The sequence below is a fragment of the Carassius carassius genome, chromosome 47 (genome assembly GCF_963082965.1).
Source record: "Carassius carassius chromosome 47, fCarCar2.1, whole genome shotgun sequence".
NCBI classification, from domain to species: Eukaryota; Metazoa; Chordata; class Actinopteri; order Cypriniformes; family Cyprinidae; genus Carassius; species Carassius carassius.
The window spans coordinates 7,910,980-7,938,223 of NC_081801.1; the positions used below are offsets into that span (position 1 = coordinate 7,910,980).

Genomic DNA, 27,244 nt, shown 5'->3' on the forward strand with positions numbered 1-27,244 from the left:
AATGATCTCTCATAGATCACACTGACTATGAGAAGAAAAGTGATTGGCTATAAAGCTTTTTTTTGCATTGAAGGCAATTGTGACACATCAGGCTATGTTGCTGATCACTGGAATAATTTAATACAGTTGGATGCCCTAATGTTATTTATACTGGTGGACTGCATCACTAGACATACATTTTTAAAATACAAAATGATGTAATTGCATTCAAGGAATTTGTTTTCTTGCAACCAAAAATGAATAATTCTGGAGGAAATAAAATGTTTATGAAAATTTACATAATATAATATAATCATCAAGTCAACAACGTTATTTTAACTCTGCTATTTATTGTCTGCCATTGCTTTGTCACTGTAAATCGCTGTCAGCCTGAACAGCCATTAAAAAGCGCAGTCTAGTCCTGTCAAAAGTGACTGCTAGCTAGTAGGCAAGGGTCCAGCCATTATTCATTCCTCATGGTGCATCAGATGTAAAGAGGAGCTGGAGATGCAGCGCTATAACAAGGAAATGCATCACCTATTGATTTACAAGTTTAATATCCGCTAGGATTGAACAAAATTAAACGAAAAAACTAGTCTGGTTTCATTAACACAGTGTGAATCATTTCCTAGTAATACAAATGTTCGGTGTGATGTCCAGGTGAATCCATGGAGAAGTGTACAGGAGAGCTTTAAGCTCTGCAAATAGCTCAGAGGCCTGAGCAAACTCAATCCTATCACTGTGAACAAATAAAAAGAGTCTCTGATTGATCCTTTCTCAAGACTTTGCTCTCTATAGCCGCTGTTATGAGGACTCTGGAGATTGTGCAGCTAAATTTAGGAGGTTCTGCAGATTGATTTCTGCTTCTCTCTTCTTCTAAACTCCCTCTCTCCACCTTCTGTAAATGCTTTGTGGTCAGATTGCAGTGTTGTGGATTGAATTTCTCCCCGCCACTCACTACTACTGTCAAAAGATAGGCTTTGACTGACAGCTGGGCTGAGCAGCTTGAGTTTGACTGACGGATGGCTGCATGGCGGTGGTGTTGGCGCGTCGGATGGAAGATGGGGAAGCAAACGGCTCTGAGCTTATCGGATGCTAGCAGGTACCTTCATCTGCAGACTTGCTGAGATTGAAGTTTTCATCTATGAGCGCTGAAGAGTCTCTGAACACTCATGACCTTTGATCTCTGTCAATCCCAGCGAGCCTATGACAGCGATTGAGGATTGAGAGCGAAGCGAAAGGTGTGTTCCGTCTGATTGTAGGCTGACATTTGTGAGTTTTACAACTTTAGTTTTAAGTCCTCACTCACCAAAGTTTACTCATATTTTTGGGACGTTAATCCCAGAGTTTAGCAGCTCACCAGAACAAAACAAGTAGCGTTCTGTTAGATTTCCACTCCTTATGATTTACAGCATCCCTATAAAATGTTCACTGTGATATCTGTAGAAGTTCACTTATGTTTTTTTGAACACAGATCAAACACAGATTTGAAGTTTGAGGTATGAAACATAATATACTTTAGTTTAAATAATAATTATATACCAGAATTTTCCTGGACTTATGAGGTAACCTAATGTTAGAAACAGGATTTCTAAACCTCTAAAATACCTTTTTAAAATGAACACACTCGGTATTAGTTATGCCAAACTCAAAAAATTAATTGTTTTTAAAAGTCCTTATCCTTAATGTTTAATTAGTAAATCATAAACAATCAGGAGTCATGTAAATTCATTGGTTAAAAACAGCGGGACCCCTGAAGAACATAAATTATTAAGAAGAACTTATTATGAAGAACAAATTAATAATAATTTATTTTATTTTAATTGTAGAAACTAGAGTACATAGATAAATAAGTAAATACATAAAAACTGGTTACAAAATACTAGGGCAAGGGGGGTCTTTAAATATTGTTGTGGAGATGGGTGACCTTGGAGTCAAAAGTGCTGATAACCACTGATTTAGCATGCTTACATCGTAGCATGATGTCCACAGGGCTGGTCTCAGGTCGAGTACAGTGCCATTGTTTCAGAGTCACCATCTTTTTTTCCTTGTTGCGACAGGGTGGCACAGCTGGCTGATAACCTGCTTGACTCGGATGAGTTTAACCACTCTTGCACACAGACACAGCATACTAACGCTATAAAAGTACATCTTCTCAAATGAGCCTCAGGAGAGCCAGTCGCACCTAGCTGCCTTCAATATACAGCCCTGTCATCGTAACTACAGCACTGCCTCTGAAACATAATGCCAGCTCTCAGCAGAGAGCGAGTCTGACCGACTGCTTGATCCAGCAAGCGGAGGGAAGATTGATGGTAAGAAGGGAAAATTGAGGTACAGAAAGTAAGAAACAGGAACAAAAAGAAAAGTGCCATACCGTTATGTTTTGGATGCTGCTGTTATACACACCATGGCCTTCTTGGCCTACCAGCTTCACCAAACAAGACGTGGCTGAATGGCAAGCTAATTTAACATAGCTAGACTAGTCCACTAGCTAGAAAAGCACCAAATGTTCAGTTTTATGTGTGAGAAAAGCCCATAACTTAGTGTGCTGCCAACATAAGAAGCTGTCTAAAATTATATATAAAGTAAACAAAAAAAAATTAATATTAACAAATAAATTACAAAACAATTAAAAAAATTAAAAAAAATAATTAAAAAAAACTTTTTAAGGCAAAATAGCTCTGACATACTAAAACAATTACAACTTAATTTTTTTTAAATAAATAAATATCGATATACTACCCAGAACCTAAACCCTATAATCTAATAAAAATGACAAAAACACACAACAAAATTACTAAAACATGAACTACTTACAATGAAAATGGAATATATATATATATATATATATATATATATATATATATATATATATATATATATATATAGTTAATAAAAACTATAATAGTATTTCACTAATACTCAAATAACACTAATTATAATAGTCATTAGTTTTGATTCATTTGTTTTTAAAATTATTTTTATTGATATTTTTCAGTATTGAATGACTGATATGGTTTTGTCCGGCATCTTCTATATATTTCACTAAATTGGAATTCTCCACAGAGGGCCTTAGAAGTGGGCAAAAATGAGTTACCTTAAAGGACAGCATAATTAAGTTGGATTAGCCTCCACATTTTTAAAATGCTCTTTCCATAGGCAGCTCTCTAGGCTTTGGAACAGAACAGAAAAGCGAGTTGAATACAGTCTTGATTTTGTGCGTCAGTGTCCTGGATATATTACCTGGAGTCCTGCTGGGTAATGCTCATGTACAGTTCCCAGGTTGTGTCCTCTTCAATTGCACTGTGAGGCACCAGCAAACTCACACCTAGCAGAAGACAAGACACACACACACTAAACCAAACCATTTATATGATTTGACAACATGATGGAATGGGAGTCCGATGCTAAACTGGAACAAAGAAAGTTCCTCTTTTGGAAACACCCTTCATTTCCCAGAAGTCCTTTCAGTGGAATGAATAGTTATGTGCAAGCCTGGAATTTGAAACAGCTGAACGTTTTACTGTGGGACTTGAAAACACGTCTTCTAAAAAATCAATTCAAAAATTCTTTTACGAAGGCTTGTGTACAACACACATGTGCACACACCTTGTGAAGTGACAAGGCGCCTGTAGAGTTGTTAGAGTCACTATTCAGCTGTAATGGTCTTAAAAAGGCTGAGCGAGAACAGATGCACTAGCCTCTAACCTTTCTCACACACTTCTGCCAGCCTGTCAAGGCTCTTTACTGCATGTGACAGGATCAGAGGTAGGAAAGAGTAAGGGAGTGTAAAGAAGGGAGATGGAGAGAGAGATGGACCCTAGAGACTCCTAAATCAATGCCGCCCTGCTGGTCTGTCTGTCTCTCTGTCAGCTGCCCCCCTCTCAGTCACTGGGTACTGTGTGCACAGCACACAGCCACTGGATATACTGTGCATGAGAGAGAAAGACATGAAAAGAGAAACAGAGAGAGAAAAAAGAAGAGACTGGTGTGTGTGTGTGTGTGTGTGCGCGCATACCAGCTCATCTCTCCCTTGACTTATGAAGCAAGTCATTTTGACATAGAACCACCCACTTAGACAGGACATGAACAGCAGCATTTTATTATTATTTCTATATATTATTTCTAGGTTCTATTACAGTAGAATGTCTTAAGGTTATCTTGTTAACTTGCTATTAATAAATAAAATACAAAAATAAATGTTTTATGAATAAGTGTTCCAGTAGCTCAATTGGTAGAGCACTGTGCTATTAAGCGCAAGGTTGGGGGTTTTGATGCCCCGTCTGAATGCACTGTAAGTCGCTTTGGATAAAAGCGTCTGCTAAATGCATACATTTAATTTAATTTAATTTATATATATATATATATATATATACATACACAATAATAACTTAATATATAATAACAACTAATAATAACAACTTTCAATAATAATAACAACTTTTCTTATATTTACACATTAATATTAAGCAGCACAAATATTTTTTAACACTGAAATGTTTCTTGAGCACCAAATCAGCATATTAGAATGATTTCTAAAGGACCATTGTGACACTAAAGATGGCGGCAAAATATATATACTGTATACTGTACTACCATTTTTATAACTGTATTATATTTTATTTACTTATTTAAATCCCAGCCTTAAACAATGCATAAAGCAATGGATTTATGAATTATGATTCAATGATAACAATTCCAATTCCTGTGGAACAGGAACAAATGAATTTAAATTGAAAGCCAGTTCTTACATGCTAAATGTCTAATATTCTAAATGAGCATTAGATGTTCTGTGAATGGGCTGTGGACTGAAAATATTCCATAATCAACTGGAGTTTGCTTTTTTACATTTTTTCATGTAGTGTGTTTGATTATCTCATACTTCTTTCTATAGCATGTAGTAAACACACACCTGCGTTGGGCACCACCAGTCGTCCTCCACCGTGCCCGAACACCCCATTGGTCCTGAGCGGTCGCTTCCCAGGAGTCATACTGGAGACCAGAGCTGGCTGGACAGGAGCCAGCTGGTTCTTCCCTCTCCCACCCAGCGTGCTTCCTCCACCTCCGATCTCCTGCACCACACCGCGAGGAAACGTTTGGGACGGTGCTTTTGCATGATACTCCGCCCTCTCAGACACACCCAGGGACACCATAAAGGAGCTGTGAACTTTGACCTTGAGGTCAGGAAGGGGGTCAAAGAGTGCAGGTTCGGGCATGAGCTCCTTCTCCATGGAGTCAGGGAAACAGATGGGGCCGGTGTAGGTCCGTGACACGGTCAGGTCTGGCTGCATGGAGGAGTTCATTAACAGAGGGTTACCTGGGACACAAAGTATGGTAGACGGGTCAAAACATGATGCTCATTTGTTTGTCTGGATTTATTAGAATTCATTGGATTTGCATAATTTTAGACATCTTTGGATTGACTCAGACAAAGCTTGAAACAAATAGTAGTACTTTTGCTGGGTAAATTTTTGAATGCTTGACCTTCGATCAATCATCAGTGTGCAACTACAGACCCAATAGTATCTGTACAGTAGGTTTATTTTACACATAAAATTGTGTCTTTATGTTGAGGAGTAGACCTTCACTGAATCTGAACCTGCAGAATTCAACCGAAAGCTCTGCAGGTTTCCAAGAAATTCAGACATCCATCATTCAAAAGTTTGTCTATATTTTATCCTTGGGTTTTGCATGTTTGTTTAATAAATCATTCAATATTTAGCAGACATTAAATATTTATTGAACAATAATAATTTATTAATACCTTTAGTTACCAGTAAAAGTGCAGTACTCTCAGCAACTTTTAACATACTTAAATCCATGGGCGTAGGTTTAGGGGGGGACGCTAGGTACTAGTCCCTATCAATATTTTGAGATTACAAATTTGTCCCCACCAATATTTAGCAAGCTCCTTTGAACTGCTATTTGGATCTTTGCACTGCTATTTGGATCGATTCTAACGGCCATGACGACGACAGTACAAGAAACGCCGTAATTTGATTGGCTGCGGGGTATCTGACAAGCTACATGCGCGGGCCGGGACTACTTTTGTGCTTGCACTAGCAGAGAGCGGGTGGTGTGTGTGTGTGTGTGTGTGTGTGTGTGTGTGTGTGTGCGCGCGCGCGCATGTTGACGACGCCGACGGTAAGTCACCAGGGCTGTCTCTCTGCCACATACAAAGGCCAGAGTAAAAACATTTTAATATTCCGTTTTTTTTGCCCCTTTTTTGTTATTTGGAGATGCCACCCAAGAAGAAAAAAGGGGACATAAGAAGCTTTTTCATAAAGCAGAGTCAGAGTGTAACTAGGCAAAATAACTAGAGCCACACAAATAAACTAGCAGTATTGACTGACTAGGCTTTCAAATGAAGATTCTACTGTGGAAAATAGTATTAACTGGTGATAGTATGTGTTACCCAGGATGATAGAATGCTACGTTAGCAAGTAACTGAATGCCAATAAGCCTGTAACTTTACCTTAACTTAGAATCTTGCAGTCAACATAAACGTGAGTGTACTGGAGGGTAAATAGTGTTTATAACAGAAAAAGGTTATTATATTTATTTAGATTTGTTCCTTGTTGCAGAGTATTTTTTGTTAGTGTAAATACTAATGTACATAATAATTTTTGTTAATAAAACGTTTGGTTGTTCAGCATTACGCAGTCTCAGGTGTTTTTTCTTTTTCTTTTGAGAGTGCATTTTTGAGATTATACAGTTATACTAGAACTTTAGGGACAGTATACAGGATGGTATATCGGGGTCAGGATACAATATAATGAGTTGAAGTAAATTCACTTCTGTATTGTAATATTCTGTATTGCCAACAGTCTGACAGAATTCCGGGGGGTATGGGGGTGTCCCCACCAAAGCTGAGACCAAACCTACGCCCATGCTTAAATCCATTCTGCAGGATTCCAGATTTCACGGATTCTGTGTGGGCCGAATACTAGAGAAATACAGCCCTGTTTTTCATTCAGTTCAGTGGGTCATGGTTTGTCTGGTTAGATTTTAAGGAAAATAAATAATCAATAAATAATCACCACTGACACCCTTCCAAAAGATCTGTAAATTCTGCCAAATATAATGATATACTTATTCATTTATTAGGGATGCACTGATGTATATGCATTAAAACAATTATCGGTAACACTTTAGAATACTGTTTCTTACTTATTACATAACTAATAAGGAACTATTGAAGAACTAACAGGTAATTTTTCATTAACTTAACTCACTACTGTTAACTACTAAAGAAGATGTGTTAACTAATCAGTATGTAATACAATTTTATGATTGTGAAGTAACAGTTAGCTAATCAATAACTAATGAATTCTGTCATACCTACTGAAGAACTACTATTAATTATCTACTAGTTAGGGTTAAGAAAAATAACTATGAATTAACTACTAATGAACAGTTATACACAATTTCATTGAATTGTGACCCTTTCAAATAATCAAGTTATTAGCAGTTGTAGTAGTATAAAAATGCAATATTAATAAATGAAATACATTTTACAGAGGTTTTGTCTGTGTTGTGAATTGTGATGTGAGTGTGTTTTGTAAGAAATCAGCTTCCAGTAGGAACCCTACCATGACTCCATTGCCTTGCGATAATTACCTTAGTTTTTATATTTTATATATAGTACTGTATGTGTGCCTCAGCATATACCACATTACCATTAATTCAATTCTTTATGTAAGGCAAAGCCTGAGGAAAAGTGAAAATACAGTTAACCAATTAGTAATTAATAAAGAATTATCAAATAATTGTGCAGGACTTATTTTGAACCTGAAACATTTGGCCTATTCTAAAGTGGAAATATTGGGAACCCATTAGTAATTAATAAAGAATTATTAGATAATTCCTCAAGAATTACTTAGAACCTGTCACAGTGTCTGGGTTGTGTTCCCTGGGTTTCCACTAGGTGTCCTCAGTTCCCACAGTGTTTATCATTTATCACTTCCTGTCTCCTTATTTGGTCACCTTCCTCCTTGTTTAGTTAATTGATTGTTCCCCACCTGTCTCCTGTTTCCCCATCATCCTTTTGTGTATTTATACCTGGTCTGATTGAGTCTTAGTCACGGAGTCCTTGTTTAATGTAATGTTAATTCATGTCCGTCAGTTCTTGCCCTTGCCTTGCCTTGCCTTGCCTTGCCTTGCCTTGCCTTGCCTTGCCTTGCCTTGCCTTGCCTTGCCTTGCCTTGCCTTGCCTTGGGCCTTGTCTTCTTGTTTATGTTATGTTTGGATTTACCGGTTTTGACCCTGCCTGGACTGTGTATTCTCTTTGGATGACCCCTTATTAAAGACATACTCGCAATTGGTTCTATCTCCGTGCTTCATTGGATCCCGGCCGTGACAGAAGGACTCCGTCACTACAAGAGCCAGCGGTATGTCGGCTTATGTCTCCTCCCCAGCCACAGTGCGGGAGAGGAGTGGATTTGAGGGAACTCGCCTGGTGGTTTTCCGGGGAACCAGAGGAGGTCGCCGAGGAGGGAGTGGTCGAGAGGATATCCAGCACCGCTCTCAACCAGGGCCGCCCTTCGACCCGGGGCTCGTGTGGGATGGATTAGAGCCACCGTCTCACCATGGCGGACGGAGAGGAGAGAGGAAGCGCACGTCCGCCACAGTGGCGTCACTGCCCATGATGGCCGCTAGTCCAGCGCCACGAGGCAGGATGGACGCCAACACAGCACCGCAACCCAAGGCGATCACGAGTCCAGCGCCACGGTGCAAGATGGCCGCCAGCTCAGCGCCAACGCCCAAGAGGGCCGCTGACTCATTCTTGGACTATTTCGCTACGCTGTCCAAGATCCTAGAGATTCCCAAGACGGTTGACGTCATGGCTGCTGAGCCAGCGCCACAGCACAAGATGGCCGCCAGCCCAGAGCCACAGCACAAGATGGCCGCCAGGCCAGAGCCACAGCACAAGATGGCCGCCAGCCCAGAGCCACAGCACAAGATGGCCGCCAGCCCAGCGCCACAGCACAAGATGGCCGCCAGCCCAGCGCCACAGCACAAGATGGCCGCCAGCCCAGCGCCACAGCACAAGATGGCCGCCAGCCCAGCGCCACAGCACAAGATGGCCGCCAGCCCAGCGCCACAGCACAAGATGGCCGCCAGCCCAGCGCCACAGCACAAGATGGCCGCCAGCTTGCAACCACAGCACAAGATGGCCGACTCAACGCCTGAGTCTCCAGACAAGGTGTCACCAACTCGCCAAAATAGAGGGCGGAGGAGGAGGAGACAGGCGTCTACCGTTCCTCAAAGCCCAGAGGACGTTCCCGAGGCGGTGCCCGATGCTGTTCCGGAGACCGAGGCGGTGCCCGATGCCGAGGTGGTGCCCGATGCTGTTCCGGAGGCCGAGGCGGTGCCCGAGGCGGTGCCCGATGCCGAGGCGGTGCCCGATGCTGTTCCGGAGGCCGAGGCGGTGCCCGATGCGGTTCCGGAGGCCGAGGCGGTGCCCGATGCGGTTCCGGAGGCCGAGGCGGTGCCCGATGCGGTTCCGGAGGCCGAGGCGGTGCCCGATGCGGTTCCGGAGGCCGAGGCGGTGCCCGATGCGGTTCCGGAGGCGGTGCCCGATGCCGAGGCGGTGCCCGATGCTGTTCCGGAGGCCGAGGCGGTGCCCGATGCTGTTCCGGAGGACGAGGCGGTGCCCGATGCTGTTCCGGAGGCCGAGGCGGTGCCCGATGCCGAGGCGGTGCCCGATGCTGTTCCGGAGGCCGAGGCGGTGCCCGATGCCGAGACGGTGCCCGATGCTGTTCCGGAGGCCGAGACGGTGCCCGATGCTGTTCCGGAGGCCGAGACTGTGCCCGATGCTGTTCCGGAGGCCGAGGCGGTGCCCGATGCTGTTCCGGAGGCCGAGGCGGTGCCCGATGCTGTTCCGGAGGCCGAGGCGGTGCCCGATGCTGTTCCGGAGGCCGAGGCGGTGCCCGATGCGGTTCCGGAGGCCGAGGCGGTGCCCGATGCGGTTCCGGAGGCCGAGGCGGTGCCCGATGCGGTTCCGGAGGCCGAGGCGGTGCCCGATGCCGAGGCGGTGCCCGATGCTGTTCCCGATGCCGAGGCGGGACCCGATGCTGTTCCGGAGGCCGAGGCGGTGCCCGATGCGGTTCCGGAGGCCGAGGCGGTGCCCGATGCCGAGGCGGTGCCCGATGCTGTTCCGGAGGCCGATGCGGTGTCCGAGGCCGCTCCCGATGCGGTGCCCGAGGCCGCTCCCGAGGCCGTGACCGAGGCAGTGCCCGAGTCCGTTCCAGAGGCGGTGCCCGAAGCCGAGGCGTCTCAAGTGTCCACAGGCAGTCCAGAGTCGAGTCAGGTTCCAGTTGACCCTCCAGAGGCGAGTCAGGGGCCAGTGAACTCTCCAGAGTCGAGTCAGGTGCCAGTGACCTCTCCAGAGTCAGGGCCAGTCACCGTTGAACTTTCAGAGTTAAGTCAAGTCACTGGGTGGTCTGCTGCTCCGCCCTGTTGGACTCCGGCATCGACCACAGGGGCGTGGTGGTCATCTGCTCCACCCTGGAGGACTCTGGCCTTGAGCACAAGGGTGTGGTGGTCTTCTGCTCCGCCCTGGGGGGCTTCATGTTGTTTTTTTTTTTTTTTTCTCCTTTTGTTTTTGTGTTAATGTCGGTCTCTGTTCCTTTCTGTTAGTCTGGCCCTCCGTCCCTCCCCCTGAGCCTCCACCTGTCCGCCTCCCTCCTGGTCTCTGTTTTGTGTCTGTCTTGGAGCGTCTGGGAGCCGCTCCTTAGTAAGGGGGTACTGTCACAGTGTCTGGGTTGTGTTCCCTGGGTTTCCACTAGGTGTCCTCAGTTCCCACAGTGTTTATCATTTATCACTTCCTGTCTCCTTATTTGGTCACCTTCCTCCTTGTTTAGTTAATTGATTGTTCCCCACCTGTCTCCTGTTTCCCCATCATCCTTTTGTGTATTTATACCTGGTCTGTTTGAGTCTTAGTCACGGAGTCCTTGTTTAATGTAATGTTAATTCATGTCCGTCAGTTCTTGCCCTTGCCTTGTCTTCTTGTTTATGTTATGTTTGGATTTACCGGTTTTGACCCTGCCTGGACTGTGTATTCTCTTTGGATGACCCCTTATTAAAGACATACTCTCAATTGGTTCTATCTCCGTGCTTCATTGGATCCCGGCCGTGACAGAACCTGAAACAGTATTTTAAAGTGAAAACATAGGGAACCCATTAGTAATTAATAAATAATTATCAAATAATTCTGCTGGACTTATTTTGAACCTGAAACAGTAGGCCTATTCTAAAGTGAAATTATAGTGAACCCTTTAGTAATTATTAAATAATTATCAGATAATTCATATTTTATTCAATTTTAACATGCATACTGCCCACATTTAAACTAATTTAAAAAACATGTTATAATCAAAACTTAAACATTTAGAAGCAAGCAAAATGCATATTGAATTTCCATTATAGGCTAATAAGTGGACTTAAACAAAGTTGCTACTGTAGTAGTACTTTGTACTTGTCCTTTTACTCAAGTAACTTTGAAAATGAACATACCTACTTATAATTTTACTTGAGTAATATTTTATTGGGGTATCTGTACTTTTACTCAAGTACTTGATTTGTGGGCCACAGCCTGATTATTATAGTGATTATTTGCATATAACTGTTCATTAGTAGTTACTTCATAGTTATTTTTCTTGAACACTAACTAGTAGATAATTAATAGAAGTTCTTCAGTAGGTATGACAGAATTCATTATTTATTGATTAGCTAACTGTTACTTAACACACTGTAAAAAAGAATTTGTTGAGTCAACTAAAAATATTATGTTACCCCGCTGCCTAAAATTTTTTTGTTATCTTGACAAAAAAAATCTTGTTGAAACAAGTTCAAATTAGAGTGGAATTAGTTGACTATTATTTTCTAGTCCAGTCACCTAAATCATGTTGTGTCAACAGGGATTTTTTTTTTTTTTTTTACTTCGATCAATAATCGTAAACAAATGTTACCCCACTGCCTTAAATGTTTAAATAAAGATGACAAAACATTTTTTTTATGTAATTTATTTAATGATAGAGACAACACTTGCATTCACATTTAAATTGAACAAGCAATTTGCTGTCAACACATCAACTGATAATTGATTAAAAAAAAATAGCAAAATACAAACACACACGTCTAAAGATCTGAAACGACACTTGAAAGTGTGATGTATAATAAATAACATTGGCATGGGATTGAGAAACAAATAGTTTCATTTCAATTCATCAGATCAAAACCAAAGGAATTTGGAATTTTTTAATTTCATAACTCAATATGAAAATCAGTAGGTTAAACTCTGCATATTAGCCCTGCACAAGTTCACATGCACTCCCCCCACCATAATGCAAGTCATGGTCAAAATGAGAAACCACAAAAGAACCTAAAGTTCCTTAAAAAAAGAGCAGTGGGCAGCCATTTATGCTGCGGCGCCCGGGGAGCAGTTGGGGGTTCGGTGGCTTGCTCAAGGACACCTCAGTCATGGGGTTGAGGGTGGAGAGAGCACTGTACATTCACTCCCCCACACCTACAGTTACTGTCGCTGTAGCGAGCACATGGTGGGAGCAGCTGATCTTCACAAGTTTTTGCAGAGCCTCAATGGTGTATTTCATGAGGTAGTGGATGTTCACTGCATACAGACCCATTAGGGGTCAAAATGCCTTGGGGACATGGGAGGTGTCAATGATGGCAGGATGTCCAAATGAGACCAATGTTGGATATTCCTTGGGAAGCACATCACATTGCTGCTCCTCAGTTACAATCAGAATGCCCTCTTCAATTTCTTTCTCAACATCCTTAATGTCACCGGATGGCTGGGAAAACAAAAAAATATTACATTACTAAATAAATTTATAACAAATTAACACACATTTGTACATACACTAATAATGTTGTGTGTTTTGTTAAAAGCACAGCTATCAATAAATGCAAATTGTAATTCATATTCAAGTGGAAGATATTTTGAAAAATGTAACCAAAAATGAAAGTCAAAAGTAAATGGTGCTCCTCAACTGTTTCGTGTAGAAACATTCAAAATAACTTCCTGTATTAAACTGTTAAAAGCCTGTACAAATTTCTTTGTTATGCTGAATGTGGCGAGTGGGGCGGGGCCGAGAGCTGTGGGAACGGAGCGAGTCCCACGGAGGAGATGGAAGGATATAAATTGGAGCGACGACAGTGAAGGACGAGAGAGGACCAGGCCTGGATTTTAGTTTGTGTTTTGGATTTGTTTGTGAGCGGCAGTCATCCGTGAGGGGCTGTCGCGCTGTTTTGTCTTTATTTTATTATTAAAGTTTCATTTGATTGTCTGCCGGTTCCCGCCTCCTTCTTCCCGATGATTATGAAGTTTTTATTGTTACACTGAACACAAAGAGTTTAAAATCCCAATGGGAAAATAGGTGGAAAATACACTTTTGGAACCAACTAGGCTAAAAATGGGGGGGGGGGGGGGGGGGACTGTATTTTCTTCACTGGTATTCTACATGATTTCTGAATGACACAAAATGTGACAAACCATTACAACATATTCAGGGTTTTTTTTCTTAATCCAATTTTAACTTTCTAATCTGTCACATCATTTTTACAATGATCAGAAAATATATTGGTGTAAAGAGGTATACCTTTTAAATAATAGTCTGTTGCACTGCATGTTCAGGGTAAAGCATGACTGCTAAAGGGTTGGTTAACCCAAAAATGCATTCTTTACTCAACCTCATGGCATCGTAGGTGCCATGGTGACTTTCTTTTTTCAGACAAATCCAATCGGATTATATTAAAAACTATTCTTGCTCTTCCAAGCTTTATAATGGCAATGGGTGGGTGTTTTTTTTCAACAGTCCAAAAGAACCGTATTTTTCAGACTTATAAGTATAAGTCGCATCCGTCCAAAAATACATCATGACAAGGGAAAAAACTTATATAAGTCGCACTGGACTATAAGTCGCATTTATTTAAAACCAAGCACCAAGAGAAAACATTACCGTCTACAGCCGCGAGAGGGCGCTCTGTACATGGTAATGTTTTCTCTTTGTTCATTTCTCTCGGTTCATGTCAAATTAATTTTGATAAGTCACACCTGACTATAAGTCGCAGGACCAGCCAAACTATGAAAAAAAGTATGACTTATAGTCCAGAAAGTACGGTAGTCAATAATGTGCATCAATTCATAATAAAAAGTACCTTACACGGCTCTAAGAGGTGAACAATGGCCTCCTGTAGCGAATCAATGTGTTTTTGTAAGAAAAATATACATATTTATAATGTTATTTAAAACATATTTAAACACTTTTCTTTCACTTTCTTGAGAGCCATTCCGGGTGGATGAAAATAGGACATAGGGGTCATGCATGCACCGGTGATTAGTGACGAACACGGAAGAGCGGAGGAGAGACAACAATACGCCGATCACGAAGTAGATTCACAAAATTAGGCTTGCACGTATGATAGTCAGTGGAAGAGAAAAAAAAAAGTGTTTATAACGTTTTAAATATGGATATTTTTCTAACAAAAAACGCATCGATTTGCTACAGGAAGCCTTTATTCACCCCCCAGAGCCATGTGAGGCACGTTTTATTGATGGATGGGTGCATTTTATTTGACTATTTTTGGACTGCTGAGAAAAAAAACACACCTGTCTACTGCCATTAAATAACTTGGAAGAGCCAGGACAATTTTTAATTCAACTCAGATCAGATTCGTCTGAAAGATGATATATACATGTGTATATGAAAGATAATCATGACTATGATGATAAAGATAATGATGACTTGAGAATGAGTAAAACATGGCCTAATTTTCATTTTTTGGTGAACTAACCCTTTAAGCAAAGTTGCTAATGGCCAATATGCTAGCACTGAATATTTTTCAGGATTCAAAACAGTATTCAGCAAAATAATAAAGAATGGCGATGTCCATAAACAGGGTTTCTGTTGATTTTATGGAGATAAATTTTACGCTTTATAAAGACTTTTTAAATACCAATTATAGAAAATTCAAGGAATAAAACTGAAGGGAAAATAATGTCAAATTATGTTTTCCAAATTTTTAAGCTGTTTTCCAATGCAAATATCTACATTTTCGTAAAGGGTTCACCCAAAAGAGAAAAAGAAAGAAAATTGTAATTTACTAAACCTTAAGTTGTTTTAAACCTGAATTAGTTTATTTCTGTTAGTCCCACTCCCAGATCGTCTAACACAGTACACAACCCCACAACGTGTTACAACCCCAGATCACCCAGATTTCTTCTTCTTCTATTACCTGGACCACATCACTGCAGACTGATGGTGCTCAGTTTGGTCATCCACAAGCGTGATCCCAACAGTCATGTCCTTGATGAGTTCCTGCGCCGAGCCTGTGTGCTTACAAAAGCAAAATGAAAGCATTAAAATGTGCCTTACCATTGTAAAGCTGATAGACTCCAATAAATGTACATTTATAAAGTAAATACATTTACTTACAACTTTGTCCAAGCTCTACAATGTGAATGTCATCTCCATTATGTCTGCAAAGCATTTTGATGGATTAAACTGCAAAAGGAATTGCTTCAGTCCATCCACAGGATTACTGAATTCTGCACTGATCTTCAGTCATTCCAAAATATCATAAACATGAAAAATAAAGAAAAACACGTTAAAACACTGAAAAATAATAAACATAAATATATAAATAAATCTTTACAGAGAAAGTCAAATGTATTGACAAATTTGTTTTAAATACCAAAGACAAACTTTACCATCCAGACGATGCTTTTAAATGACATAACAGAATTATAACACAATAAAAAGAAATGTAACACATTTGTGTCGATCGTTATTGTATGGCTATTTATACAAGATATATGCTATTATTACTTTTATTCTAAAATATATAGTTTTAAACGTATGCAATTTACTTATGACCGTATATTCACCATAGACTGTACAAAAACAGATAACATTATTCATGCAGCAATACACTGAGTTCTGGTGAGGCACTTGATTGAATAACGTCACTTCAGAAAACTGAAAGAAGAGTTTGTATACCTTCAGAACTTCATCTGAACCGTAGACTGTAAAAAATCATCAGAACCAAGCTTATGTCAGCGATATCAAATGTAACGTTAAGTTACGCGCTCCAGAAGAACTCTGAGAAAAGTGCTCATTCGTTTCCCTTATAACATGCAGAAAAGAGACAGTTCGAGTAGTAGTCTTCTTTTTCCCCCTAATTTTTAATCGATGTATATTCTGACGGATGTCTTTACGCTGTCAGGTTTAGAGTGGTTCCTTTTTTTTTAAATTCCCGCTGTTCTTAATCCATACAGTGATCCGTTGTGCTCTCGCGCTCTGTTTGAACGGTCTCTAACGCAGCTCTGGGCTCAATTAATACATACAAACTGTATTTTTATCGTTCTCCACATAAGTCCAGCTCCGCTGTCGAGCATGGGAGAATATCTGTTTTAATATTTATAAGGAAAATACTGTGGAACCGCCTGTATTCTGAGGCTTCAGAGTGCCGTGAAACGAACATTTGCATACAGTACATAAAAAAAATACGTCTCTTTAAACCATACTTCTTCTGAGACAACAAATGTAATTGTACACATTAAGCCAATGAATACGAATATTTTACTTACCAAAGTTGTATTCTGTTAAAATGTCCAAACTTTGTGGAGAAGCTTACTAGTATGGCCGACGACCGTATTCTGTCTGCATCTGTAACAGCCTTCACGAGAATGACGAGATCTCGCGATAAGTGATGTTGAGAACGTGAATTGCTATTGAATTGAGTCAACACATTTTTTTTAATTCAGAGGACAAATAATCTAGTTGAGTCAACTTTCAAACTAGTTGAGACACTGAAAACTTAAAATTTTTAGTTGAATGAACAAATTCAGTAACTGCAAGTTGTGTCAACATAAAAAAATTCATTGAAACAACTAAACTGCTAAATAATTGTTTACAGTGCACAATCATAAAATTATATTACATACTGATTAGTTAACACATCTTCTTTAGTAGTTAACAGTAGTGAGTTAAGTGTTAATGAATAATCACCTGTTAGTTCTTCAATAATTCCTTATTAGTTATGCAGTAAGTAAGAAACAGTATTCTAAAGTGTTACCCAATTATCTATCTATGCTATCTGACATCGGCTGATTGTTTAAAAAAGAGCTGATGTTCAGATCGGATTATATCCTGTCAATTAAAAATGTGTCGGCACTACAGTAGTGAATTCAGGTAATGTGAGTTAAGAATGTTAACGTCTTCTGTTCAAAACTGAGCACAATTAATCTGAAACATGGACAACATACAAGTTATTACATTTGATATGGAAAGCATACAAGTTATTACATAACATTTCTTTCAAATCGTGTAATTTATTATTGTTCTAAATAACTGGATATTCGTATCGGCACAGAAAAATTATATTAGTGCATCTCTCTATATATAATATAAGTGCAATGTTTTGTGAAATACACATTTCAAATATATGATTGCCTCAAGATTAATATATATATATATATATATATATATATATATATATATATATAGTACACACACACACACACACACACACACACTATAACTTGCACAATATTATTTTTTAATAGCATTTAAAGGAGACAGATGCTTTCCAGATTGTCGGCATCATCTACCAGGAGGGTGTAAATGAATCATGGTAACCAGCCAAACCTTGGTGTGCAGCCCTTATAAAACTCTTAGCATAAAATTGAGACAAAAACATTTCATAAAATGATGAATTATGTTGGAACTGAAAGCCTCCCGTTATCAAAATGAACTATCAAGACAAATGCAACAGCAATCTTTCGATTATTAAAAGCAGCTGTTACAGCAGTGAGAAGTGATCCCACTCGTTTCATCATGAGCTCTGCTGAGACTTTTGACAGATCACGAAAACAAATCACACTCACTCAGACACCCCTCAATCTGTTTTATTCATCAAAAAGCGATGGCTGAACGAAAGCACTTCCCTGAGCTGTGGCGAAAAGAGGTGTGAGAGGGACTCATTTTCTCTTTCTCAGATTGGACTGAGGCCCGGGAGGATAGACTGCGGCTCACACTTGAAACCTCTCGTTTGACAGATCTATTCAAAATCTAAATGTGCGAGAGTTGTCACGCAAGGCTAAAGGTTCCGATCTCCATGACAACAGTTGTCTTGCTTGATTCGAGTGTCTATCAAAGTCATTCTCTGCTGTACGCGTATTGGCAGCGCTGTCAAAAATCTGTCGCCTAGGCAACAAGGTTATTGCAACGATATTTCAACAGTTTAGTGGAGTCGTAAATGCATCAGTGAATGAGTCAAGATTTCCATAGTGATCAGATCTCTAGGCAAATGTATTTAAAGTGAACTGCATCAACTAGCACATTTCAATTCATTAAATCCAACTATCCGTTCATCCATCCATCCGTCATTATTGCTTTTCAGCAAACCAGTAATGACTACTAATGTTATGTCACCTAATTAATATTCATGAGTCAGACTGTTATGGTTTATAATGCATCTTCCCTCACTTTTTGGATCATTCTTACGCACTCTGCATCCATCTATACTTTTATCCATCCATAATTTAATTGACGTTTTTAAGCATTTGACGGGTACACTGTGGCATCTATCACCTCACTGTGTTTAGCTCCTCAATGAGCACTTTGAAACTTCCTGTCGAGACATCTGGTGATGTGTTTGTGTGTGTTGGTGTGTATGTAATGATGGTGGTGTTTAGTGGGCCGAGGAGAGTGATAGCACTTAGAACAGGCTCTATTACTGAACAGACAAGCAAGAGAGAACTAGTGCTCGGCTCTCTGCACCCCTCCATCAACATCAATCTCTTTACCGGGGGGGGGGGGGGTGGGGGGGGGGCAGAGGGGCCAAAAGAGAAGAGAAGAGAGACATGGAAAGTAAATCAACTAACACTCTCTAGCTCTGGTTAAGACCAGAGATGCAAAGAGATAAGAAACAGAGTAAAATAAGGCCAGGTAAATGGAAAGCAAAGGGCTCTTAAAAAATGTATAATTTTTCTAAATTACATTACTCTTGAAAAATGAATTAAAATACTCTATTAGCAAATTGTCAGTGAAAAGAAGTACTAATCCCTCAGAAAATGTTGATTATCAACCGTAGGAGATCCATTAACTAAGTGCTAACTATGTGCCAGCTTCATATTAATTTTAGATTTCTTAGAAAATGTTATAATTTAAAATTATATAGTTTTTATACTTTTATAATATTTTAAAACACTGATTTATGTGAGCAATCAACAACAACAACAACAAAAACAAACATAAAAAAAGAAATCTGGACCATGGTAACCAAGCCAAACCTTGATGTGTAGCACTTATAAAACTATAAATTATGATGGAACTGAAACTTGCATTTGTCTCTGCAGTTCATAATTGGAGGCAACTGGAGATCCAAATGAACTTTTAAGTCAAATGCACCAACAATCTTTCGATTATTAGCCCAGCTGCGTGAAATATAAAATGAAAACAGAACATAAATAGAACCAGATCAGATCAAAAATAGAACAAGATCACCTTACAAGCAAAAATGTGTAAAAAGAAAATCGTATCCCCTTGTGTTTTAAGCATAAATCTAAAAAATATATATATTGTGAGGCTTAAAACAATAAACAAACTGCTTATGGGGTAAGAAAAAGAAACTTAATTCGATACATCTTTAACATTTGAGTGGAGTTTGCAGGTTAAAAACTCCACTTTTTAACCATTCAAGCTGAATTACCTGTAGGAAACTGTGGGGAAGTTTTTTCACAGTTCTGCCTTGCACGCACTGTTATTACGGTGCGAGTTATACATGCACTTGGATCAATTTGATGTTGTTTTGACTCACCTTGCCTGGCACTTTTGAAGCTGAAGGACTGAAATCCTCCGGTCAGCGCAGACGAGTCGATGACATCAACGCCATACTCGCTCTGGTTCCGCCTGTACAGCGTTAAAGCGATGACCAGCACGATGACAGTTACTACACCCGCAGCCAGACCAGAGTAGAGCGCTACATCATTATTGCTGTCCATATCAGCTAGAAAAAAAGAAAATGATTTTGAAGAGAAATACACAATGACTAGGCAATGACTGTAGTTCCTTGAAAATGATTATACTGTATAAAGGTATTTGCTTATTTGCTCAAATTGCCATCAAATAGCTCAGGGATTTCATTTTGATGTATACAGATACAACACAGCCACAAATAAATTACATAACCATTAAACACCTCCATCACAAAAGTCTCGCTTTCTCTCTTAGTCTCTCTAATGCTCTCACTTTCCCAGACACCTCCAGAACTAATGAAAGTTCTCTAGCGATGGGCGATTACAATCAGCCCTCAATCGCACACCTGACTCTCAACATGAATACACGCAGGGAATCTGGCAAAGCAAAAACTGCTACCTACTACAGGGATTTCGTGACAATGCAGCTCATTATATTATCTCATCTGTAGTGATTAGGCCCTATCTGCCGACTCCTTCATGCAAACAATTCAACCAGGACACTCTGAACAACAGAAAGAACAAAGAAAAGCTAGCATTTTGTTTCTGAGCATTCAAAAGCCTCTAGAAGGGTATAGGGAACATCAGACAAAGCCTGCGGCTATGAAAACACTAGCCAGAAACATGTGGAGCTGCACTAACAGCAAACAGAGCAGGTTAATTGGGAGCTCTGGAAAAGTTTGGCAGGCTAATGAATCTCATTTGTACTCATGTTTAGGTATTTGCTCAATTCGCTGATTTTCTTTTTGTTTTCCTTCTCCTTTGCTTTGTAATCCCCTTGTTCCCTTTCTCGTGAACTCCCCTTCTCTGTGAATTCAGACTGGAGTTGAGAACAGAAAAAAAACTTAACAGAACATGTTCGCTGTGTGTGTGTGTGTGTGTGTGTGTGTGTGTATCTTTTCTTTTTATGTTTTGAAACAAGAAACAAGAAGTGCGGGCTTCTTGTGGGCACACAGGCTTTAAAAAGGAAATTGAGAAATTGATACTTGCTGAAATTATTCTGCAAGAATGCATTAAATTGTTCAAAAAGTGAAAGTAAAGACTTACATTGTTTTACAAGATTTCATATTATTACTGTTTTTGCTGTGTTTCATTAAATAAATGTGAGCATAAGCATGAAAACCTGAAAAAAAGTAAAATAAATTAATTGCAACTTATAATCTCATAATTATGATTTTCTTTCTCACAATTCTCACAAAAAAATAAGAAAAAATGGAATTGTAAGATATAAACTCAGAAAGAGAATAACAACCAGCATTGTGATACAAAAATTTGCAATTAGTTTTTTGTGTTTTGCTCAGAGATGGAAAAATACAAACAAAGAAGCAAGCAAACATAAAGAATTGTGAGATGCAAGGTCAGAATTCTGAGAAAAAAGTCATAATTGCGAGATGTAAACTCAAAATCATGAGAAAAATGTTAGAATTAATGAGTTTATATCTCACAAGCACGATTTTTTTCTTCTTAGAAGTGCAAGAAAAAAAATTTGTGATTATATATATATAACACATATTAATTTTTTTTTATTCCATGGCAGAAACAGATTTTCATACATAAGAGGCTTCTTTCGAAAACATTTACAGGTAATAAATCATACTGACCCCAAACTTTTGAATAAATAAACAACTAGTAAAAGGTTACGTTTACTATGTTTGACTATGTTACAATCATGATGGGGACACTGACATTCAAAGACATTTAAGCTTTGCGGTGCATCATTGTCAGATTAATGTGGCATTGTTTCCGACATTGAGTCAGCACTCTGAAAGCTGTCTTTAAAATGTCATCAACTTAATTGGTTTTCCAGGTTGTTTCAAATGGCGTCCTGGTTGATAATGATTCAATGTCAGTGTGGAAATAAGCTTATGTAAAGGTTGCAATAAGGTTGTTTGTCGAGCGAGACTCAAAATGATGATAACAGTAAAAGGGGTTAATTATACAGACACCGTGAACAGAGCGATCATAAGAAGATGGATGATTGTGATGCAATGTGGCATTATTACATCATTCTTCACATGCCTTTGAGCATATTCAAAAGTAATGCAATGCAATGCACGTAAATTAATTTATGAAACTGAAGTAAAAAAAAAAGTCAAAGCGAAAAATAAAAGAAACAGATGAAAGGTGAAGCGGTGGTGACTCACCTTGTGGAACCTTCACATCATGGAGCAGCTTCCTGTCTGCAGAAAGACACATATAACATGCTGTGAGATGCACAAATGCTGCAATTTTCAGATGCTCATGCACAAACAGTGCTCTAAGGCATATTTGGAAGTTGCGACAATCTCTTGAAGATATAAAAAAGCCCATTTGGTGTGACGATGCATGAGCTGATCAAAGCTGCATCATTGCAGAAAGCGAGAAGAAACCCTAGAAATTCCATGCTTTTTCAAAAAAACTAATTTTGAGAATTATGTAGGAGGTGAGTAAAAGACGGCACTGAATCAAGCTGTCTAAACACAGATCTACATATATATGATGGTCAATGACAGGCATATAATCTGGAACCCCTGTCAAATCTTTTACACAAAATTACCACTCTCATACAGAAAGAATGTTACGGATGCATTAGTGTGTGTGGTTGTGTGTGTCCGCATTAGGTGTAGGAAATTGGTCTCTGATAGGGATGTCTATCACCGCTGGGCTTTAGACTCATCTGCAGAGGATGGCGTAGTGAACACCCTTCCCCCTCGGGGGATGGAGGCAGGAAAGATTGATTAAAGAACTGTCAGGATGATGAGCGAGGAGGATTAAAACAGAAGATTTCTGCCTCTCCCAAGGAATTACAAAACGGCCTGTCAAGTGCTGCTCGTCTGAGGGCCTGACTGACTGGTTTCATTCAGGCGCTGACAGCCTTCCACAGAGCACTTGTCTCCACTGATCTAAACAAAAGTGAGATGATTTATTTTTTTTGCCCTGCATCTGTGTTGAACTGAGGAAGTTGAATAAGCTGTATAACAGAAAATCGCAGCATACTGAGCCTCTTTATACATTTTACAACCACACACAGCGTCATGTAAAGTTGAAAGAATTACACCATCCTTAAGTGTTTTCATTGAAACTTTAAGTAAATTTTTTTTTATTATTATTATTTAACTGTTTTAATCATGTTAATATGTTTAGCCTGGTGGTAATGACGGTGATGACAATGATCGTGCATGCTTTATACTATATTAATATAGTATAGTATTCATTTCTTTAATTTATTATTTAAATTTATAAACTTATATTTTTAATTTAAATATATGCAATATTGATCATATAAATTGAAAAAAACTACATTTAAAATAAATAAAAATAATAATTTTAACTCATTAAAATGTATTAATACTTATACTGTTTAATACACATGCAACATTTGTTTTTATAATAATACACATTGCTAAAAAATTCTATAGCCGATATTTAAAAAAAGAAATCTTTTAGTCTGTGAGTTTTTAAACCTTCCTACCTCTTCATACCTTTTTTTTTACTTTCAGTTCAGTTGAATTCCTCTTTCTTAAATTCAAACCAGAATTACAACTCTCAATCAAATCCATTATAACTATAACTCAATTCAGGATTTAAAACGCATTCTCAATTCAGTTCTGATTGGCATAAACTCTGGTGATGATAGCAGTGATGGCAAAGATGGAGATGATAGTGATGATGATGACAGCAGTTATACAGTGGGTGAATATTACCCACCTTGAATACAAAGGTCTCCGGTGCAGTTGTCCATATCCAGGGCGGCTCCATCACACAGTCTGCCTCCGTGCTTTGGCTCCGGGTCTGTACACTCTCTAGTGCGCTGCCTCTCACATTCAGAACTACACACAGACCACATAGTCCACTCAGCCCAGCCACCATCCACTGTCACACACAAAGACATACATTTTCATTAGAGCGCGTAAAAAGTTCCAAATCGAGAGTTTGCAACTAAAAAACTGGAATTCACACTTCCTCTCAGAACAATCTTACAGTATGTATCTGATATAAATGCTCTCTCAGAATGGTCACTCATTTCTGTGTGTGGTGTTGCTATAATTCCAGGACTCTAGCTCTCAAGGTTTATCTCTGACAAGAGCAAAAGACAATTTACTTTTGTCTGGTTCCATCAGGCTTTCCCCTTTACCCTAATGATTCCATGGGCTGCTTGTGTTTCCTGTGTGGGCGTAGGTTTAGGGGGGGGGACGCTAGGTACTAGTCCCTATCAACATTTTGAGATGACAAATTTGTCCCCACTAATATTAAGCAAGCTCCTTTGAACTGCTGTTTGGATCTTTGCACTGCTATTTGGATCGATTCTAACGGCCAGGACGACGACAGTACAAGAAACGCCATAATTTGATTGGCGGCGGGGTATCTGACAGGCTACACGTGCAGGCCCGACTACTTTTGTGCTTGCACTAGCAGCGAGCGGTTGGTTTGTGTGCGCGCGCATGTTGACGACGCCGACGGTAAGTTACAAGGGCTGTCTCTCTGCCACATACAAAGGCCAGAGTAAAAACATTTTAATATTCCGTTTTTTTTTTTTTGCCGCTTTTTGTACTTTGTAGATGCCACCCAAGAAGAAGAAAGGGGGTGTCCCCACCAAAGCTGAGACCAAACCTACGCCCATGGTTTCCTGTGTGGCTAATCTAAATGCAAATGCCGTGTTTGTGTGTCTCTGTTGAGTGGGGTACTGCGATTGAGCTGGGCTGGAGAGCGAGATTACGTTTTTTTTCGTCATGCCCTCCTCAGATAACTTTTCCCCCAACATGACTAGTGGTTCCCATGTGATTGGTGCTTCCAATGAAACCATAAATTTAGCCAGCGTAAGAGTACCCAAGGTTTTTTTTTTATGCTTCTCTTTTGCACTCCATCGGGTTTCTCTTTCTGCTCCTCAGTCTTTCTCTTTTCATCTGTCTGTCTTGATTCCCTAAATGTATGGAATTTCGTTATCTAGATTTTCTCTTACTGTCAAATCTCTGTCACATGCATACGTTTTTTTTTTCAGTTGTCTGTCATTCTGAATTCTTTTTATCCCCATTTATCTGTTTTGCTCCATCTCTCTCTTTTGTTCGCTTCGAAGAGCTTTGTATTACGCTTTAGACAGTAAACAGGAAATCTGTGAAAATGACTGTCACATTAACAGAACGCAGCCACATATCAACTGTAAAACTCAAGAGGCTTATGCCACTGAGGTCAATTCAAATGCAGCACATACTGTAATGTTCCTGCTTTATATGAATGCTCTCAGAGAGATGGATTAGCCATCAATTTGTTCAGAAAGCATGTTTAATTAACAAGGCATAGCAGTGAGACATATTCACACTGCCTGACTGACAAGCACTGAACTGTTGAATCTCCTGTCAAAATTCACAGAGCAACCAGATACATTTCCAGGAGAGCTACTGTAACAACATATATATATAAATGATGTTGTGATAAGAATTAATATAGAACTTTTAAAAGGTATATATGAAAGGTAGGGACTCCCTTATTTTATTTTATTTTATTTTATTTTATTTTATTTTATTTTAATTTTTCTTAGAAAAAGTACAAATATTCAGTTTTAAAAATTCCTGTTCAAAAGTTTAGGGCCAGCAAGATTGATTAATTTTTTATTTTTATTTTTAAGAAATGTATACTTTCATACAGCAAGGATGCATTAAATTGAACAAAAGTGACAATAGAGATATTTAATGTTAATAAACAATGTTACAAAAGGTTTTGATTTCAAATAATGCTGTTCTACTGAACTTTCTATTCACTGAAGAATCCTGTTTCTACAAAAAAAATAAAAAATATTAAGTGGCTCAACTGTTTTCAGTATACATAATGATGTCACTTAAATATCAGCACATTAGAATGATTTCTGAATGATGTGACACCGAAGACTAGAGTAATAGCTGCTGAATATTCAGCTTTGCCATCACATGAATACATTACATGTTAAAATATAACAGTTATATAAACTTGTAGCATTTTACAATATTAGTATTTTTTATCTTGATGAACATATGAGACTATCAAAAAAAAAAAAAAAAAAAAATTATATATATATATATATATATATATATATATATATATATATATATATATATATATAAAGTACATATACTCAAACATAAGACTAATAATATTCACAAATCAGTCTAGATTAGCTGAGGATGACAGATTTGTTTCTGAGATGCCCAGGTCTTCATCTCTCATGATATTCAGCTCAGACTGCAAGCTGACAACTCACAGGCTAACTGTTCTGTGTCTCTAACCTGGACACGGAGACGTGCAGGTGCTCTTCTGAACGGACATTCCTTCACAGAAAGCCCCTCCATTAAGTGGAGCAGGGTTAGTGCAGGTCCGTGTCCTCTTCTGAACTCCTCTACCACAGCGGACGTTACACTCTGACCAGTTGGTCCAGGATGACCACCCTCCATTCACTGAAACAGAGAGAGAGACAAAGAGTGGATTAACATTGGCCTCGTTCTGTACTGCATTCTTTGAAAGGAGTTTTAAAACTGCAATACTGGACAGCCTTTTGGAATAGAGAGTTTCACTTCCCATACAACTACATAAAGCTGGCTCCGGGACCAAAAAAGGATTACTGCAAGAGGACTTCAACATCTTTAAATGAAATAAATAGACATAATATCAATCTCGCTCACAAGCCAAGTGATTATCTATGATGATTATATTTTGTGTATGAATTGGCTGTTTATGAAATGTTTACACACAAATAAGAAACTCAAAATCAAATTGATGCTTTCCAGATGTGTGCAACTTCGTAGTCGTCTCTGCAATCTATGTGTACTTGCTTGCTACAGGACTAAAATCAGCACACATGGCTCTATGAAATACTCCATCTAAATGAACTCGACCAATGACTTGATTTTTTCAGTTGGTACAAGGAAGCGATTGAAACTTGGATTATACTAGTTATTAAATCAGATACTATTCCATATTGCCCATGACTACATAAACCTGTCTCGTACACACGCTTACAGCCACGTTGGAGACTTAGTGGAAAAAAGCAAATGACTAAGATAGATTCTCATGAATTATTACATGAAGCGGACAAATGAAGGACAGATACATTTTGAAAGTAACCAGTAGTGGCAGTTTCATTATAATAAAAGGGTTTTGTTTTGAACTACTCCTAAAACGTATCATATTCTGTTTATTAATTTCACAAATTTTGCACAATTGGGGGTACAACCAGTGTTGGGAAGGTTACTTTGGAAATGTAATAGGTTACAGATTACAAGTTACCCTTTTTAAAATGTAATAGTAGTGTAGTGA

At 39.2% G+C, this 27,244-nt stretch overlaps 1 protein-coding gene and 1 long non-coding RNA gene across 2 annotated transcripts in view; both read right to left on the bottom strand.

Annotated features, from left to right (window-relative positions):
• LOC132130400 (netrin receptor UNC5D-like) overlaps positions 1–27,244 on the bottom strand; it is a 205,570-nt gene that overhangs the window by 21,819 nt on the left and 156,507 nt on the right. The window contains exons 6-11 of the mRNA XM_059542106.1: positions 26,218–26,385; positions 23,669–23,833; positions 22,126–22,161; positions 19,825–20,013; positions 4,892–5,296; positions 3,223–3,307 (exon numbers count right to left, since the gene is read on the bottom strand). Of these exons, the coding sequence (XP_059398089.1) occupies positions 3,223–3,307; positions 4,892–5,296; positions 19,825–20,013; positions 22,126–22,161; positions 23,669–23,833; positions 26,218–26,385 (1,048 nt within the window). The remainder of the gene's footprint in view (positions 1–3,222; positions 3,308–4,891; positions 5,297–19,824; positions 20,014–22,125; positions 22,162–23,668; positions 23,834–26,217; positions 26,386–27,244) is intronic.
• On the bottom strand, positions 12,536–15,523 carry LOC132130401 (uncharacterized). Its single transcript, XR_009428698.1, has 3 exons — positions 15,438–15,523; positions 15,238–15,338; positions 12,536–12,794 (listed from the first exon to the last, which is right to left on the bottom strand). It is a non-coding gene; the product is annotated as an uncharacterized LOC132130401 (long non-coding RNA).